Source organism: Heptranchias perlo, chromosome 19 (assembly GCF_035084215.1).
Source record: "Heptranchias perlo isolate sHepPer1 chromosome 19, sHepPer1.hap1, whole genome shotgun sequence".
NCBI lineage: Eukaryota > Metazoa > Chordata > Chondrichthyes > Hexanchiformes > Hexanchidae > Heptranchias > Heptranchias perlo.
In genome coordinates, this window is record NC_090343.1 from 6,860,914 (window position 1) to 6,880,327 (window position 19,414).

At 46.0% G+C, this 19,414-nt stretch overlaps 1 protein-coding gene across 1 annotated transcript in view; it reads right to left on the reverse strand.

The window, feature by feature from the left end:
- Window positions 1-8,527: 8,527 nt before the first annotated feature.
- rbpjl (recombination signal binding protein for immunoglobulin kappa J region-like) overlaps window positions 8,528-19,414 on the reverse strand; it is a 45,019-nt gene continuing 34,132 nt past the window's right edge. The window contains exons 7-12 of the mRNA XM_068000238.1: window positions 18,683-18,820; window positions 17,442-17,551; window positions 15,837-15,977; window positions 14,289-14,444; window positions 12,862-12,965; window positions 8,528-11,463 (exon numbers count right to left, since the gene is read on the reverse strand). Of these exons, the coding sequence (XP_067856339.1) occupies window positions 11,190-11,463; window positions 12,862-12,965; window positions 14,289-14,444; window positions 15,837-15,977; window positions 17,442-17,551; window positions 18,683-18,820 (923 nt within the window). The 3' untranslated portion in view covers window positions 8,528-11,189. The remainder of the gene's footprint in view (window positions 11,464-12,861; window positions 12,966-14,288; window positions 14,445-15,836; window positions 15,978-17,441; window positions 17,552-18,682; window positions 18,821-19,414) is intronic.

Below are 19,414 nucleotides of genomic sequence, written 5' to 3' on the forward strand. Positions count from 1 at the left end.
AGAGTGGACAAGAAGGACCTATTTTCCTTAGCAGAGGTCAATAACCAGAGGACATAGATTCAAAGTAATTGTTAGAAAGATTAGAGGGGAGTTGAGGAGAAATGTTTCCACCCAGAGGGTGGTGGGGGTCTGGAACTCACTGCCTGAAAGGGTGGTAGAGGCAGAAACCCTCAACTCATTTAAAAAGTACTTGGATGTGCACTTGAAGTGCCATAACCCACAGGGCTACAGACCAAGTGTTGGAAAGTGGGATTAGGCTGGATAGCTCTTTTTCGGCCGGCACGGACAGGATGGGCCGAATGGCCTCCTTCTGTGCTGTAAGTTTCTATGGTCCGATGATTAGCTGTAAAGTGCTGTGACGTCCTAAAGTTGTGAAAGGCACTCTATAAATGCAAGTTCTTTCTTTCAAACTGTCAGCTGCAGTATCTAAAGAAATTTACTTTGGCTCTTAACTTTTTGCCATGCAGTTTTTTTTACAGATCACATCTACTTAGTAACAGGTTCATCATTTACCATTGCAAGGAAAAAAAATCAAACGCAATTATAAAAATTACCAACACGTTTTTAGAATTAATTCTCTCTCACTCATTTCTAATCACTTTCTTTTCTTGTCTCCTCTTTTAAGTCTAGATCTGTTTCAGCTGGTTGAGGCAGTCAGCCAACCTGTTCCCCAAGTCCTCTGCCAATCCTGCTCTCAGTGGTTGGTTTAAAATGCAAGAGAGGAACCCCCAAATGACGTGCCCATGGAACTATGCCCCTCCAATGCAGGAATGCAACAAGCTCGACAGCCCTCCCTCCATGCCACAGACAAGATCAGGAACTTGCCGTGAGGGTAATTCTATAAGTGTGACACAGTACGTTGGCACAGGAATATATTATCCTGGCAGCTCTGATGAAGTGAGGATCAAATTAATTTCGTTTTTATGCTGTACTGTATTTCAGTTTTGTAAAGATGCTGTCCATCTATTTACAGTCAGATTATTGGCTCTCAATCATTGATAATGACACGACAGTTGGCCCACCTGACTGTGGCTGACCAGGGATGAGATCTCTGCACTCTTTCAATTCTGGTCTCTTGCACTTCCCCAATTTCCTTCGCCCCCACCATTGGCAACCATACCTTCAGCTGCCTCGGCCCTAAGCCCTGGAATTCCCCCCCTAAACCTCTCCACCTCTCTCTCCTCCTTTAAGTCGTTCCTTAAAACCTATCTCTTTGAACAAGTTTTTGGTCATCTGTCCTAATATCTCTTTACGTGGCTCGGTGTCAAATTTTGTCTGATTTCGCTCCCGTGAAGCGCCTCGGGACGTTTTACTACGTTAAAAGCGCTATAGAAATGCAAGTTGCTGTTGAGTGGCACGCTGGTCGAAATCCAAAACGGCCTGAATTGGACTTGCAGTTTGGGATACTTTGAATCTAGCTCAGCCTCGGATGGCAGCGAAATGTTGGCAGCAACATTCACGGAGGATTTTCGCTTCAAAAGGGGCCTGACGATGAGGCTGTTTCTCTGAAAAAGGGTCCCATTGGTGACACTACTCATAAAAATACCAACATCATTTAGCACCAAAGCGAATAGATCTCAATGACTTCTGTAGAGCACTTAATGAACCTCAGAGTTGAGAATATAATGGGGGAGGGGTGACTTCGACATTGGGCGAGAGTGTAAAACGGGCAATATCGATTCAGCCACCCGTTGTACACCTCTCCCGATTTCCCTTTCCATTCAGGTGTATAACAGGCGTCCGATCCACTAATTCTCCACCTCCGGTGAAATTGAAACCTTTGTTATCTTTCCCTGACCAAAAGTGAAACATTGCAATCCTGGTAACTTGCTGAAAGTAGCTCGTTGAACACTGTCTTTGTTACTGCACAAGCGGTTATTACATTAATCCAGAGAGTAAGAAACTATTTTGAATGGTTCATTGTGACCCCACTATGAAGCGTGACTGGTCTGTGTGATTTAAATCCTTACGGTACACTAAGTCTAGTATATAGTACAGTCTGTGGGAGCCATACAGAAAGTATTTTCTTCTCAAACACCCACAGCATTTACTTTCCAGGAAAAACAAAAACATTATATGGGTTTCTGTTTTAGAAAAAATAATTAAAGAAATCTGTAATAAAACGAGGCAGTTTGAGTGCACGACGGGACAGCACCCTCCTGCAGAGTTGGAATCGTTGACAAGCCTGAGATTATACAGCCGCAACTTCTAGAGACTTAAAACATCAGCCCCAAAGCCAGAGTTACAAACAGGCAATTGCCTCCTGTAAGATCTAAAATGGCTACCAAATCAAAATATAGCGCCTTTCACAACCGCTTTACAGCCAATGAAGTACTTTTTTGAAGTGTAGTCACTGTTGCAACGTAGGGAAAGGCATTAGCCAATTTGTGCACAGTAAGGTCCCACCAACAGCAATGTGATAATGTCCAAATAACCTGTTTTTTCTTGGTGATGTTGGTCAAGGGATAAATATTGGCCAGGACGCCAGGAGAACTCCTCAGCTCTTCTTCGAAATAGTGCCATGGGATCTTTTGCGTCCACCTGAGAGGGCACACGGGGCCTCGGTTTAACGTCTCATCCGAAGGAAGGCACCTCCAGCAGTGCAGCATTCCCTCTGTACTGCACTGGGGAGTGTCAGCCTGGATTATGTGCCCAAGTCTCTGGAGAGGGGGCTGAACCCACGACCATCTGACGCAGAGGCGAGAAAAACTCTTCCATTCTAAGATTTCACTCTGAGTTCCGGTTAACCGAATAGTTTTGCTAAACAGAAAATAATACAGTCCAAGGACAATCAAAGGTCCACCGATAATTTTCAAAGATGGAGTTGCTTAGCTACGTCACTGGTACCAGGAGGTTTCCCAGAAATTTTCAGTGCAAGGTTCCCGAAAATTTTTTGTTGTGCAATTTCTGTTGAACTTTTGAATGTTTTTCCAGAGAAAAAAAAGTATATACAGAGGATGAGGGACTTCAGTTATGTGGAGAGACTAGAAAAGCTGAGACTGTTCTCCTTAGAGTAGAGAAAGGTAAGGGGAGATTTAATAGAGGTGTTCAAAATTACGAGGTGTTTTGATAGAGTAAGTAAGAAGCAACGAGAATCATACAGCACAGAGACAATTCGACCCATCATGCCCGTGACGACTTTGAAAGAGCTATGCAATTAGTCCCACTCCCCTGCTCTTTCCCCGTAGCCCTGCAAATTTCTTCTTTTCAAGTATTTATCCAATTCCCTTTTGAAAGTTACTATTGAATCTGCTTCCACCGCCCTTTCAGGCAGTGCAACTGTTTGTACTGGCAGGAGGGTCGGTAACCAGAGGACACAAATTTAAGATAACAGGCAAAAGAACCAGAGGGGAGATGAGAATTTTTTTTATGCAGCGAGTTGTTATGATCTGGAATGCACTCCCTGAAAGGGAGGTGGAAGCAGATTCAATAGTAACTTTCAAAAAGGAATTGGATTATATACTTGAGAAGGAAAAATTTGCAGGGCTCTGGGGAAAGGGTAGGGGAATGGGACTAATTGGATAGCTCTTTCAAAGAGCTAGCACAGGCACAATGGGCCAAATGGCCTCTTTCTGTGCTGTGTTATTCTATGATTCTAATTTCCTCCCACCCTTTCCTTGGGGCAGTAAGTTTTACTGGGACAAAAAAGGATGATACCAGAACTGAGAGGTTATACCTATCAGAAAAGACTGAACAGGCTGGGGCTTTTTTCTCTCGAAAAGAGAAAACTGAGGGGTGACCTGATAGACGTCTTTAAAATTATGAAGGAATTTGTTAGGGTAGCCGTAGAGAAGATGTTTCCACTTGTGGGGGAGACCAAAACGAGGAGTCATAAATATAAGATAGTCACTAACAAATCCAATAAGGAATTCAGGAGAAACATCTTCACCCAGAGAGTGGTTAGAATGTGGAACTCGCTACCACAAGGAGTAGTTGAGGCGAATAGCATCGATGCATTTCAGGGGAAGCTAGATAAGTACATGAGGGAGAAAGGAATAGAAGGTTATGCCGATAGGGTTAGATAAAATAAGGTGGGAGGAGACTCGTGTGGAGCATAAACTCCAGCATAGACCATTTGGGCCGAATGGCCTGTTTCTGTGCTGTAAATTCTATGGGGCAGAAATTGCTTGGAAAGAACCGTGAGCTCAACGTTGTGAGTGGCGAAATGCAGGAGCAAGTTCCGGTGCTCACACACGCGCAGTGAAACGCGGAAATCCTGAAGTTGCTCCTCCCGGCTCGCCGGCGATATGACAGCTTCGAATTAAAGGGACATCGCCGGCTGGAATCAGTGGAATTATTGAACCAGCGCCAACTTGCTCATCTGCCCAGCTGGAAAGTAAGTAATATCACCACAAAATAGGTACCCTTAAAAATACCAGGTCTAAACTAAGTTTTAATAGCGCGGTAAGTTTTAATGACTGCCAAACAATTAAAAATTAACTTTTAAAAATGTGGAGACTCATTCCCACTTATTTTAATAGTTTTTGGTCATTTAAAAAAAAATTTAAATTAAGAAAGTGTTCTTTTTTTTACTTTTCCCTTCTGTCTCTTTTATTTAATTCAATTATTTCTTACCCTCCCTTTTTTTCACTGTTTTACATATGATTTTGGTGTTGCACCTTTCACTTCCTGGATTTCATGATCCAGGGATGCAGGAAGTATTTTGCAGCTTGTCAAAAATGTTGCAATCTGATTGGTCGAGGGGAGACAGCGATCCTCTCACTTGTCCCCTGGGTCCTAGCTTTGCTTGAACGAACGCTGGGCTCTTCCCCGCTTCCTATTCGAGGAAGTGCACCCAGTAAAGACCCGCGGTAAGTATGTGGGTGAGTGTAAATCTGTGGAGCGGCGAGCGCTGCTGGTTCGCCGCTTCGAGCAATTTCTGGGCCGATGTCTCTCCGAGGTTTCTGCAGATCTTCTGTCAAAGTTGCAGCAGAGGATTGGGGTAATCCCTCACCAAAATGCAACCCCTTGCTTTCTTGTAGCGGAGATGTATTTGACCACTGCTCTAAACACCCCCCACCACTTCATTCAGTGTGTCAGCTTGGCTCAGTCGGTAGCACTTCTGGGTGAAACGAGTTGTGAGTTTAATCCCCACTCCGGGACGTGAGTGTGTAATCCAGGCTGCCACACCACTCAAGTACTGAAGATCACAGTGTCAGCCACGGCTTAGTGCGTAGCCTCTGAGTCAGAACGTTATGGGTTCATTGTCCCACTCCAGAGACTTGAGTACAAAATCTGGGCTGACACTCCCTCAGTACTGTACTGCTGGAGGTGCCGTCTTTCGGACGAGACCTTAAACCAAGGCCCCGACTGCCCTCTCCGGTGGATGTAAAGGATCCCATGGCACTATTTCGAAGAAGAGCAGGGGAGTTCTCCCCAGTGTCCTGGCCAATATTTATCCCTCAACCAACACCATAAAAAACAGATTATCTGGTCATTATCACATTGCTGTTTGTGGGACCTTGCTGTGCGCAAATTGGCTGCTGCGTTTCCTACATTACAACAGTGACTACACTTCAAAGGTACTTCATTGGCTTGGGTGCTCTGGGACATCTTGAGGTCATGAAAGGCATTATATAAAAGCAAGGCTTTCTTTTTACTATGCCAACTAGGCGGTATAGAATAGGGCAGCAGGAGGCAACTACAACAAAAGTGATGTTTCAATTCTATCCGTAGAGAACCGAGTGTAGGGAGGATGTGCAAGTTCTCAACACAGAGATGCCTCAGGACCGCATTATTATGGCAGGCGCTTAGAACAGGAGTGGGCCATTCAGCCCCTCGAGCCTGTTCTACCATTCAATTGGATCATGGATGATCTGCACCTCAACTCCATTTTCCTGCCTTTGCTCCATAATCCCCCAATACCCTTACCCAACAAAAATCTATCAATCTCAGCCTTGAAAGCTCCAATTGTCCCCCAGCATCCATTGGGGGAGAGAATTCCAGATTCTTGCTACCCTTTGTGTGAAAAAAAGTGCTTCCTGATTTCCCTCCTGAATGGCCTAGCTCTAATTTTAAAATTATGTCCCCTTGTCCTAGACTCCCCCACCAGAGGAGATTCTCCATATCTACCCTATCAAATCCTTTTATCATTTTAAACACCTCATCCCTGAATCTTCTGTACTCAAGGGAATACAAACCATAATTTAACCCTCTAAGCCCCGGTATCATTCTGGTCAATCTGCGCTGCGTCCCCTCCAAGGCCAATACGTCCTTCCTGAAGGTTCCAAGATATGGGGCACTCGTACCTGATGTGTGGCAACACTACAGGCACCTGAGATCCTGCTACTGACCCCAGTATGTTTATTAATACGGTTATGGTGTTGATATGCTGAGGCCACAAACAGCCTTGAGAAATTCGGGCTGGGATGCAAGTCAGAAAAACCTAGTACTTCCCTGTGGTGCACAAGGCGTACCGACTGTTTAACTAGAACATTCCATAACCAAACAAAATAACAAGCAGCGAATACTTTACCTGAATGCAGTGAGGGACACGCTATAATCCACAGCTCATAACTTGTGCCAGCTAGTCTGCATTGTGTACTCAAAAGGCTGTAATCGATATTGAAAGCCACAATTCAGGAATGCTCCAAGTTGCACCTTAGAGAAGTAAGCCGTACCTACAGTTCCTCTATGTGCTGAAATCTTGATTTGAAATGTGGCATTTAGATCCCTCCGAGATCTCTGCGCTCCTCCAATTCTGGCCTCTTACGCATCCCCGATTTTCATCGCTCCACCACTGGCGGCCGTGCCTTCAGCTGCCTGGGCCCTCAGCCCTGGAATTCCCTTTCCACCTCTCCACCTCTCCTCCTTTAAGTTGGTCCTTAAAACCTACCTCTGACCAAGCTATTGGTCACCTGTCCTAGTAGCTCTTTATATGGCTTGGTGTCAAATTTTGTCCGATTACACTCCTCTGAAGCGCCTTGGGATGTTTTTACTACGCTAAAGATGCTATATAAATGCAAGTTATTATTGTCGTTTAAAACTGCAGGTCCTATTCCTATCAGAGGGCCTTTTTCCTCCTCTGTGGATGCTGGGAGAGGTCTGCATCTTATTAACATTTCCTTTGTTTTATCTCACTTTCTGCCAGACGGGTAGGGTGAAAATGGCCCCCTTTCTGAGTTTAACTGCTCCAACCAGATCCTAGGACCGAGGTGACTGTTTGATCAACCAGGTGTCTGATCTACACAGAGACCAATGGCCATGCTCAAGAGTCTCCATACCCAACTGGAGGCAGATCCGTGTAAGTCATTTTCATTTGCTTGAGCTGCAGTTCTCTTTCTCTCCACTAAAGGATCTGCCCATTTGCTGAAGTCCAGAAAGCTTTGGCCCAGGTTGGCGAATGAAAAGGCTTGGAGACTCCCGAGTGTGAACAGGAGTACTTCTGGAGTTTAACCAGCACTGCTTACCATTAGGACCAGCTAGATGGGCCACAGTGGTCTTTCCTGGTCTTGTACATTCCTCTGTTCCTATAAACTTCCCACTGATTGTCTAGGCCTCGTAAACATATTCTGTCACTCAATGTGTCATGTCATCTGAACCCCTCAAGTGAGACACAGCTTTATTCCCCAGTAATGATGGGGTTGATCTCGACTTTGTGCGACGGTGTAAAATGGGCGATAGTGAATCGGCAGCCCGTTTTACACTGAAGTCAGTGGAAATAAAAATCGGGAGAGATGTAAAACGGGCTGCCGATTGCCTATCAAGGAACACTTGCTCTGTGTGATCTCCTGGACTGGTTTCGGTTGCCTGAGGGGATCGAAGAGGGATTTTCCAGAGTATTTTTCCCCTCACTGGCCCTGGGTTTTTGCTCTTTTTTTTTGGCTTTCGCAGAAGATTTCATGGCTGCGGGGGGAGGTGGGGGGGAGGGAGAGGGAGGGAGAGGGAGGAGGTGTCTACTCATGATGCTTCGGCCATCCTGGTGTTGGGGCAGGCTTGATGAACCGGCTGGTCTTTTCCTGCCTGTCAATTTCCTATGTTCGTATCACCCATTTTACAAGTCAAGATCTACCCTGATGTGTTTTCCAGTATGTCAGACAGGCTGGGCCCTCTCTCTCCTATCCTACAGATACCAATGCCAATTACAAACAAGAGTCGAACCCACCAGGCGCTCACTGAGAGAACAATAAAATCAGGATTTATTTTGCACCTTAATTTACATATCAATTATAAATTTCAGTAATTAAATATGTTTCACAAAAATACATGAATTTGATTTGCTTTTCCAGGTATGAACTCCTCAATGACAACTGGTTCCATCCACCGTACCCTGGAAGGAGACAGTCTCCGTGAGGAGCTGGACTACATGAGAGATCAAATACCATCAGCATGAAATTGCAATATTAAAGTATTAATGTAGTGGTGTGAAATTCCTTTCCCTGTTATTTTAAGAGATGTTAATGTCTTCCTTAAAGCAGCAGATGAAGGAATATCATACAAGTACATTTGTGTGCGCGCACATAAAATTGCAGAGTGCGATCCCACCCCACAGATTCCTACATAAACTGTAAAAATACCAGAAAAATCATTTCACAATTTCAACCTCTCTGGGAGGGTTTATTTCCAGTGTACATCATTGGTAAGTGCTGAATACTTTCTTCCCTCGCAAAGGCACAAATGCATAGTCATTGGAGGGTAATATTGACTTTGGGCAATAGTGTAAAACGGGCGATATCAGATCAGCCGCCCGTTGCACATCTCTCCCTGATTTTAATTTCCATTGACAGACCCAGTTCTTGGGAGTTCAGTGAGCCAGCTTTATGCCTCATCACCTAACCTGCTGTTAGAATTGGGTTAGTGACTGCTTCACAGACAGAGAGTTAAGCCCAATGGGTAGTAATCAAATAAGGGACCAACAATGCGATCTTTGGTGCCCATAGTGTTGCTGTGCATTGGGCACCAGGGACCCACATTATGGGGCCCTCAGGCCTACTTAGTGCCCAGTGCATGGGGCACGTGATAATGGGGTCCTGTAGCACCGCTGGCAGTAAGAGTCTGCACATCAAGCAGGCACTAGGCTCATTATGGCCATAAATTTGATGTGAATTATAGGCTTTGTTCCACAATGCACTCGGAGTGCCACTACACCAATACCAGATGCTCAGTCGTGTATTAAACGGGCCCTGCATGGAAATCCCCCCATTTCCATATGTTGTGTCCCAGCTGCCGTGTTGTTTGCTGCTATTTCTGTGCATGGTTTTTTTTGGTATTTAATAGTGCTAACTGATTCAGCTTCTGAGACATCTTCTTAAAGCTAGACCCCATCTGCCTTTGGATCTTGCTTGTAACTTTTTTGAGGCAGAATTTTGAGCAAGTTCTTCTTCATGGGCAGCAGACACTGGATAGCCAGGCCCGCATGCACTCTGTGTCCAAGTGCGCGCAGAGAAATAGACCCACCATTACTGTCCTGGGACCATCCATCCCTAATTGCCCTTGAGAAGGTGGTGGTGTGCCTACTTCTTGAACTGCTGCAATCCGTGTGGTTATGGTGCTCCCACAGTTCTATTATTTAGGGAGTTCCAGGATATTGACCCAGCGCTGATGAAGGGACGGGCGATACATGTCCAAGTCAGAGAGGGTAAGACTCCGGGTCCAGGTGGATTGCGTCCGCGCATACTCAAAGAAGCTAAGGAAGAGATAGCAGAGGCACTAGAAAAGGGAATAGAGCCAGAGGACTAGATTGGTACCAGGGATGAGGGACTTCAGTTATGCGGAGAGACTGGAGAAGCTGGGATTGTTCTCCTTAGAGCAGAGAAGGTTATGGAGAGATTTAATAGAGGTGTTCAAAATCATGATGGGTTTTGATAGAGTAAATAAGGAGAAACTGTTTCCAATGGCAGAAGGGTCAGTAACCAAAGAACACAGATTTAAGATAATTTGCAAAAGAACCAGAGGAGAGATGAGATTTTTTTTTTAAGCAGCAAATTGTTACGATCGGGAATGCACTGCCTGAAAGGGCGGTGGAAGCAGATTCAACAGTAACTTTCAAGAGGGAATTAGATATATACTCGAAAAGGAAAAGTTTGCAGGGCTATGGGGGAAAAAGCAGGGGGGGGGGGGGGACTAATTGGAGAGCTCATTCAAAGACCCGACAGAGGAACGATGGGCCGAATGGCCTGCTTCTGTGCTGTACAATTCTATGACAAGCCGGGATGATGTATGATGGCGTTCCCATGATGTTGCTAATCAATTTGCTCTGTAGTAGAGGTTGCAGGGCTGGGGGGGAAGTACAGTCAAAGTGACGTTAGTGAGTTGCTGCAGTGCATCCTGTAGATAGTACTATCTACAGTACAGCTGCAGCACTATCTACACTGCAGCCACAGCGCACCGGTAGTTAAGGAGTGGATATGGAGTCCAGCGGCGGGGGACACTGACCAAGTGAACGACTTTGTTCTGGGTGACATTGAGCACTTTGAGTGGTGTTGGGGCCTTGCCCATCCAGGCCAGCGGTGAGTATTCCAGTGTTACAGTGTGGGAGCTGAATAATCTCTCAAAAAGAAATGGCCAGCCAAAAAGAGACTGGAATTTCCTGGATGTGAACGCACAGACTGTGGCCAGATTGTGTGTCTGGTAGGAATGATTGGACAAAGCTCGTTGAGTTTGTGTTCCCATTATAAGGTTTACAACATATCAACAACAACTTGCATTTATACAGCACCTTTAACGTAGTAAAACATCCCAAGGCGCTTCACAGTAGCGTTATCAGACTAAAACTGACAGCGAGGGGGTATTTGGACAGGCGACCATAAACTTGGTCAAAGAGGTAGGTTTTACGGAGTATCTTAAAAGGAGGAGGAGAGGCGGAGTGGTTTAGGGAGGGAATTCCAGAGCTCAGGGCTAGGCACGGCCACCAACGGTGGGGCAAAGGAAGTGGTGGATGGACGAGGTCAGAATTAGAGGAACGCAGAGATCTCGGAGGGTTGTAGGGCTGAAGGAGGTTACAGGGATAAGGAGGAGCAAGGCCGTGGAGGGATTTGAACATGAGGATGAGAATTTTAAAGTCAAGGCATTGCCGGACCGGGAGCCAATGTAGGTCGGCGAGCACAGAGGCTGATGGGTGAACGGGACTTGGTGCGAGTTAGGATACGGGCAGCAGAAGGAGACGGGCAGCAGAAGGAGACGGGCAGCAGAAGGAGACGGGCAGCAGAAGGAGACGGGCAGCAGAAGGAGACATCTTGGTTTCTTGGCTGTTAGCTCTGCATAAAGAGGTGGAAGTTGGTCCGAGTGAATTCCTGATGGATGGTGTTCAGGAAGTTGTCAGAATCTTCTGGGATTTCTCGGACCACTCTCTGACTGGGAAAGCAGCTCTGCTCAGGGGTGTAGGTAAAGGAGAAGGTGCTTGAGAAGATGATTCCATCGCTCCTCATCAGAGAGAGGGGGACTGTGATGGGCTGTCGAAGCCAACGCCACTCACTGCTGTACGCGCAGATATCGGGAACCACACAGATGACTGATTTGGGGTTTCTGTGAAAGGAAGATATTGGATATTTCAGAGTCCAGATTTCCCTGTTTCCATTTCTGACCTGCCGTATCCCCTTCCCCACCACCTCAGATATTCACATGTTCTCCCTGTCTCTTTAATTCCTTCTATCATCCTATTGTCTCATGTTAATATCACTTCAGCCATTTAACCATCTACTGTTTTCCATTGAAGAACTTTACAGGTTATTGTACCTCCTCTCCACTGTGTATCTGCGTGTGTGAAGGTGCGTATGTGGGTGTGTGTGTGGGTGTGTGTGATATGTGTTTTTGTGTGCGCTGTGCGCGCCCAGTGTTAGTAATGAGCATACCCAGCTGAGCACTGCTGTTAGAGTACAGCTGTTTCTATTCTACAATGTGGTGCAGCCCCACTCCTACTGTAGCAATGTGACATTTTCTATTTCCTTAACAGCCGTCCTGTGCCCTCGCTGAGTGAGATTTCCAAATCACGGGCAGTACAGGGGATCCACACGCACCAGCAGTAATCATCCAAACTCTTTTCAAGCAGGACCCCTGGAGTCTACAACGAGGAGGCACTTCCATCCCTTCAATCTGGACTACATTTGAACACTGATCCCAGAGGTGAAAGGACAGCATGCTAACCCACTCACTCAATGTCAAAAATAATACACAAATGTGTGTTTGGACTCAAATATAATCAAATGTGAAAGTCCATTGCCCAATCTATGTAGTGAGGTCCCAGAGTACTGGTTCCAAACACTATGGTGCCAGAGAGGAACAAACTGGATTCATCCTCAAAAATGGAGACATGGATACGTAAAGTAAGCAATTCGATCCCAGATTTATTGCTAACCTCATCAACCAGCCCCTGTCCCTGTGTCCCAGTGGTATCTCCCTAAAGCCGTAAGTGTGTCTGCACCACACTTTTACTACGGCTGTTAGGCAGGAAAAGAAACCATGTTACGCATGATGTTCAAACCATCACCGCGAACTGCCAGCAGGAGAAACAAGCCCACATACGGTGAATCACAAAAACACTTCCTCCTTTTGATACTTAAATATAAAAATGTAAAGCCTTTTTTTCTATCTTTTTGAAAAACGATTTTTTACGCAGCGAGCTGTCATGATCTGGAAGGGCAGTGGAAGCAGATTAAACAGTAACTTTCAAAAGGGAATTGGATAAATACTTGAAAAGAAAAAATTTGCAGGGCTACGGGGAAAGAGCAGGGGGAGTGAGATTAATTGGATAGCTCTTTCAAAGAGCCGGCACAGGCACGAAGGGCCGAATGGCCTCCTTCCGTGCTGTACGATTCTGTGAATACCAAAAAAAAGACTTTAAAATGGTTCTAAAACCCAGCAGGGATGAGAACAGTCAGTTCAAGGAGCCTGCAAGTGCGGTCTAGCTTCTAATAGCTGGCTTACCTGTACATTGTTTCTGCCTCCACATCACCGAACCACACTTTCAAGTTTGGGCTGAAGCTTTCCCCTTGGATTTCTAACATCGCTACATCACCTCCTCCATTCAGCTTGGGAAACGAGAGAATAAACTGTGGCATGTTACAGTATCAGGAACACGGCCTGCAAAGCAATTAAGGGTCAAGCATAGACTTAAGGATCGTCCAGTGAGGCGGAGGTCTTTCGACCATGTGACCAAGGCCCCAAGCAGCACCTCAAAAATAAATCAAACATTTCCTTTCTCAGATTTTCACCTTTTATTTCCCCACTCCGTCCCTCAACTGGGTCTTTAGGAAGGATGTCAAGGCCACGGTGAAGAGATTCACTAAGATGATATCACGGACCAGAGAAACTGGGATCTTTTTTCATTGGAACAAGGAAGATTAAGAGGAGATCTGAGAGGGGCCATCTTTTGGATGGGACGTTAAACAGAGGACCCGTCTGGCCTCTCATGTGGACGTAAAAGATCCCACGGCACAATTTTGAAGATTAGGGCAGTGCTCCCCCGGTGTCCTGGCCAATATTTATCCCTCAACCAACATCACTAAAAAACAGATTATCTGGTCGTTATCTCATTGCTGTTTGTGGCACCTTGCTGTGCACAAATTGGCTGCCGCGTTTCCCTACATTACGACAGTGACTGGACTTCAAAAAGTACTTCATTGGCTATAAAGCACTTTGGGACGTCCTGAGGTGATGAAAGGCGCTGTAGAAATGAAAGTTCTCTTTCTCGTGAAAGGCAATCTTCTGCCAGCCACTGTGAGGTGTGTCCGACCTGCTCTCTCTCTCTCTCTCTGCCTGGATTCCGCACTGCGCCCCCTCCTAACAGCATAACTGACATCAGGAACTCACCATTTGAGATATCGTGGCGATATCGGTCTCCCTCTAATGGGGTGGCAGGGCGCTGCCCAAACCTCCGCCGGCTGGTTAGGATGGGCGCCTCTGAAATGCCCTTACAGGCGCGGAGTGCCTGCCCCTTAATGTGTAAACGCCCCCATCCCCACAGCTTGGGACGATCGGCATCTCCCCCCCCCCACCCCCCGGGAATGGCAACGAGTGGTGCTCCGCTGCACTTGCACCTGCAGAGCAGGACTCCCAGAACTTCAGGCCCGCTATCCCCTGCTCCAATTCATTCTTTTCCAGGACCTCAGATCCCTGGAGCTCCTTCCTTCCTTCCTTCAGCCTCCTCTTCCTCTACAGGCTTGGCTGGACTTCAGCGTATCACCACTTCTCGATTCATCTGGTCTTCTCCCCTACTCTTTTCAACCTTGGTGATGTCACCATGGAGCTTGGCCTTTCAACCAGGTTTCTCAGTTTTAAATGAACCCCAGGGGCAGCACAAAGTGTTAAATTACAGTCGGTCACATTCTCTAATTCCACTGCTAAGATCTTACCTCAAGACTGCTGATGATGGGAATGGGGGTGACAGGAATGTGAAGTTGTGTCAGACTCTGGCTGAATGTGTATTCCACAGCCTCGGTACCAATGATTGTCCAGCACGCACCATCATTCAACACTTCCTTGTTGGCTTCCTTGGAGCAAGGGGTCGCCTTGAAAGGTCACAACAAAACATCAGGTCAAAGTTGAGTTCGTCTGAGAGGCAGCGGATTATTTTCTGTTGGTTACTGATTCAACTTGTAAAGATTGTCAACAACCTCTATTATAAAAAGGATATAGAGGCACTGGAGAAGATGCAAAAAAGATTTACTAGCTTGATACCAGAACTGAGAGGTTATACCTATCAGGAGAGATTGAGCATGGTGGGGCTCTTTTCTCTAGAAAAGAGAAGACTGAGGAGTAACCTCAGTCTTCTCTTTTAAGATTATGAAAGGGTTTGATAGGGTAGACATAGAGAAGATGTTTCTACTTGCGGGGGAGACCAGAACTAAGGGCCATAAATATATTCTTCTTCGACAGCACCTCCCGAACCCGCGACCTCTACCACCTAGAAGGACAAGAGCAGCAGGCACATGGGAACAACACCACCTCCACGTTCCCCTCCAAGTCACACACCATCCCGACTTGGAAATATATCGCCGTTCCTTCATCGTCGCTGGGTCAAAATCCTGGAACTCCCTCCCTAACAGCACTGTGGGAGAACCTTCACCACACGTACTGCAGCGGTTCAAGAAGGTGGCTCACCACCACCTTCTCAAGGGCAATCAGGGATGGGCAATAAATGCCGGCCTCGCCAGCGACGCCCACATCCCATGAATCAATAAAAAAAAATGTGAAAGTAACCAATAAATCAAATAGGAAATTCGGGAGAAACTTCTTTACCCAGAGAGTGGTTAGAATGTAGAACTTACTACCAAAAGGAGTAGTTAAGGCGAATAGCATAGATGCATTTAAGGGGACGCTAGATAAACACATGAGGGAGAAAGGAATAGAAGGATATGTTGATAGGGTGAGATGAAGTAGGGTGGGAGGAGGCTCTCGTGGAGCATAAACACCAGTATGGAGCTGTTGGGCCAAATGGCCTGTTTCTGTGCTGTACATTCTATGTAATTCTATGTAACCCCCCTAATCCAACACTTGCAATTTGTAATTATGAATTTATTCTTTATATTAAAGACTAATCTCCTGGACACTGCTGCAAGCAACCTGGGAGAAAAATCATAGGAGCATTGAAACAAATGTTGGAGAGGGAGGTTCATCATTTTCTTCAAACACTTTTGTTTATTTGTTGTAAAAATTTGGGGGATAGGGAAAAAAAGGCTGTTTGACTGACAGTCAGGAACCAATCGGGTAACGAAGAGTCTGTTCGCTTTCCAATTGGCCGTAGGAAGGCAGAATGTTGGACGTGCCGGGCAACCAATGGCATGAGTGTGGGGGGGTGGGGGGGTGGGGGGGGCGGGAGGTCACGTGATACGACCAACCAGAGTTGGCGAGCCAACCCGCTGCTCACTGCGCCCAGCCGCAGAAACAGCAGTCAACATTACCTGGAACTGGATGATCTTCTCATTGGAGAGGCACAGGTACATCCTGCTGGTGTCCTTGATGTGGAAGGCACACTTGTGAAGCTGAGAGATAGGTTCATCCACGTCCAGCACTGCATACTGTTTGTTCACCTTCCGAATAATCTGTCCACACAATTACCAGTGAGAAAACAAAACTGGGCAGCCGTTAACTTCATCATTGTCCAAGTATGTCAAATGAAGACTATCTTATCAGTGCAAGAACACAAAAATATCTACTCTTTTAATAAACTTCAAGCAGAGTAGTAGGCCAGCGACCCTGGCAGGCTGGGTAGGCCACAGCCTGGTTTCTTTGACCCAATTTTAAGTCAATGGAAATAAAAATCGGAGGAAGAGATGTAAAGCGGACTACCGATTCGCTATCACCCGTGTTACAATATCAAAATCAACCTTGTGCCCTGTGAAGTGGTCCAGCAAGCCGCTCAGTCACATCAGGGCAACTAGGGACAGGCAATAAATGCTGACCTTGCCAGCGATGCCCACATCCTGGGAATGAATCTTTTAAAAATGCTGCACAGACACAGTAAGGCTCCAGGTTCAGTCCCCTGTTAGTTTATATCAATTCAGATGGCAGTGGATGTTAGCCTCAGTGCCCTGGGCTACAGAGGCGGGTCAGGGGGAAATTAGCCAACTTGGAAAACACACACACGAGGTAAGGAATGAGCTTGGCTGTGATGCATGTTTTCTCTCCAACTCCACCCCTGAGGCAGTAAGCTCCTGACATACTGCCCAAGGCAATGCACAATGACCACTGGGGTGAGGTACAGGAGGGCTGACTTGCATTTCTATAGCGCCTTTCACGACCTCAGGTTGAATCAAAGCGCTTTACAGCCAATTAAGTACTTTTGAAGCATGGCTGCTGTTGTAATGTAGGAAACGCGGCAGCCAATTTACGCACAGCAAGGTCCCACAAATAGCAGTGTGATAACGACCGGATAATCTGTTTCAGTGGTGCTGGTTGAAGGATAAATATTTGCTAGGACACCAGGGAGAACTCCCCTGCTCTTCTTCAAAACAGTGCCATGGGATCTCTTACATCCACCTGGGAGGGCAGACGGGGCCTCGGTTTAATATCTCATCCGAAAGACGACACCTCCAACAGTGCAGCACTCCCTCAGTACTGTACTGGGAGTGTCAGCCTGGATTATGTGCTCAAGTCCCTGGAGTGGGACTTGAACCTCAAACCTTCTAACTCAAGAGGCACGAGTGGTACCAACTGAGCCATGGCTGACACAGTCAAAGCCCATGGACCTATATCATGGCACAAGTCACTGTCTTAGAAGATATAATAGTTGGCGGGGTGGGGGGGTGGGTGGGAGGAGGGGAAGAGGACTTAGAATATACTTAACCTTCACACACAATGAACATGCAGAATATTCTTCCGATAGTTATGTTTTACCAAAACCACTAATGATTTAATACACATTGTTAAGAAGTGCTTATCAGGCTCTGTCCTATGTGGATCTCTCATTTTAAGGGTTATCATAAACCAGAAGTGGGAATAATACACAGTAATATTGAGGACTATCAGACTCAAGTCTAAATTGAGCCCACAGAAGATGGTCGTACCATGCTCGGTAGGGAGACTCCTGAGATGGTGCAGATTAATTTGACAGCTGAGCCATATCTGATGTATCCATCACGAGGACAGAATTCGCCCCTCTGACAGTGATCATTCTCTGCACAGGAAACAAGAGCGTTAGGATGGGGTGGGTTTCACAATGAGGAGATCCCTGTGCTCCCCAGCAATGATTTCATAGAATCATAGAAAGTTACAGCACAGAAGGCGGCCATTTGGCCCATCAAGCCTGTGCTGGCTCTTTGAAAGAGCTATCCAATTAGTCCCACTCCCTCGCTCTTTCCCCATAGCCCTGCAATATTTTCCCCTTCAAAGTCTTTATTCAATTCCCTTTTGAAAGTTTCTATTGAATCTGCTTCCACCGCCCTTTCAGGCAGTGCATTCCAGATCATAACAACTCGCTGCATAAAAAAAACTCTCCTCATCTCCCCCTCTGGTTCTTTTGCCAATTACCTTAAATCTGTATCCTCTAGTTACCGACCCTCCTGCCAGTGGAAACAGTTTCTCCTTATTGACTCTATCAAAACCCTTCATAATTTTGAACACCTCTATTAAATCTCTTCTTAACCTTCTCTGCTCTATGGAGAACAATCCCAGCTTCTCCGGTCTCTCCACATAACTGAAGCCCCTCATCCCTGGTACCATTCCAGTAAGAACTATAAGAACATAAGAAATAGGAGCAGGAGTAGGCTATAGGGCCCCTCGAGCCTGCTCCTCCATTCAATCAGATCATGGCTGATCTTCTACCTCAACCCCACTTTCATGCCCCATCCCCATATCCCACAGGAGAGTAAATCTCCTCTGCACTCTCTCCAAGGCCTAGACATCATTCCTAAAGAATTGGACACAATACTCCAGAAATTTTTTTATGCAGCGAGTTGTTATGATCTGGAATGCACTGTCTGAAAGGGAGGTGGAATCTGATTTGATAATAACTTTGAAAAAGGGAATTTAATAAATACTTGGAAGGGGAAAAATTAGCAGGGCTTTGGGGAAAGGGCAGGGGAGTGGTACTAATTGGATAGCTCTTTCAAAGAGCCGGCACAGGCACAATGGGCTGAATGGCCTCCTTCTGTGCTGTATCATTCTATAATTCTAGCTGAGGCCTAACCAGTGATTTATAAAGGTTTAGCATAACAATTTATGAAGGTTTAGTAATATTCAGATAATGTCACTAACTCCAATTAATTTCTAGCAGGCACATCTCCTGCAAATTACAGTGAACTCTTACCTAAATGCAGAGTGAAAGCTGCCCATTGCCTTGCACTGGCGATGAATTCTCCTCCCTCCACGCACAGGTACCGTGTACTGACTGTTTGAGATCGCAGCCGATTAAATAAAGCCACCTTGGACCCTGAAGAGATGCATACTGGGCACGGGCGAGAACACAGTGAATACCTCGTGACTGGAAGAGTGTAGACTCATTGACATGCTTCTGAACGCTTGTTACTTAAATGGCACAGTGTCAGCCGTGGCTCAGGGTAGCACTCTCGCCTCTGCAGTGAAAAGGTTTGTGAGTTCAAGTCCCCACTCCAGAGACTTGAGCACATAATGACTAAGGCTTCAATCAGTCACATCCTGGAGATTCAGCCTCCTCATTCACAGACAATTGGCAGTGTAGAGATTTGGAGGCTCTGAAAGCAGCACTCGAATTATTTATTAGAAACTTATTAAAAGAAAGAACTTGCATTTATATAGCGCCTTTCACAACCTCAGGAAGTCCCAAAGCACTTTACAGCCAATTAAGTACTTTTGAAGTGTAATCATTGTTGCAATGTAGGAAACACGGCAGCCAATTTGCGCACAGCAAGGTCCCACAAACAGCAATGAGATAATGACCAGATAATTTGTTTTTAGGGATGTAGGTTGAGGGATAAATATTGGCCCAGGACACCAGGGAGAACTCCCCTGCTCTTCTTTGAAATGGGATCTTTTACGTCCACCTGAGAGGGCAGACGGGGCC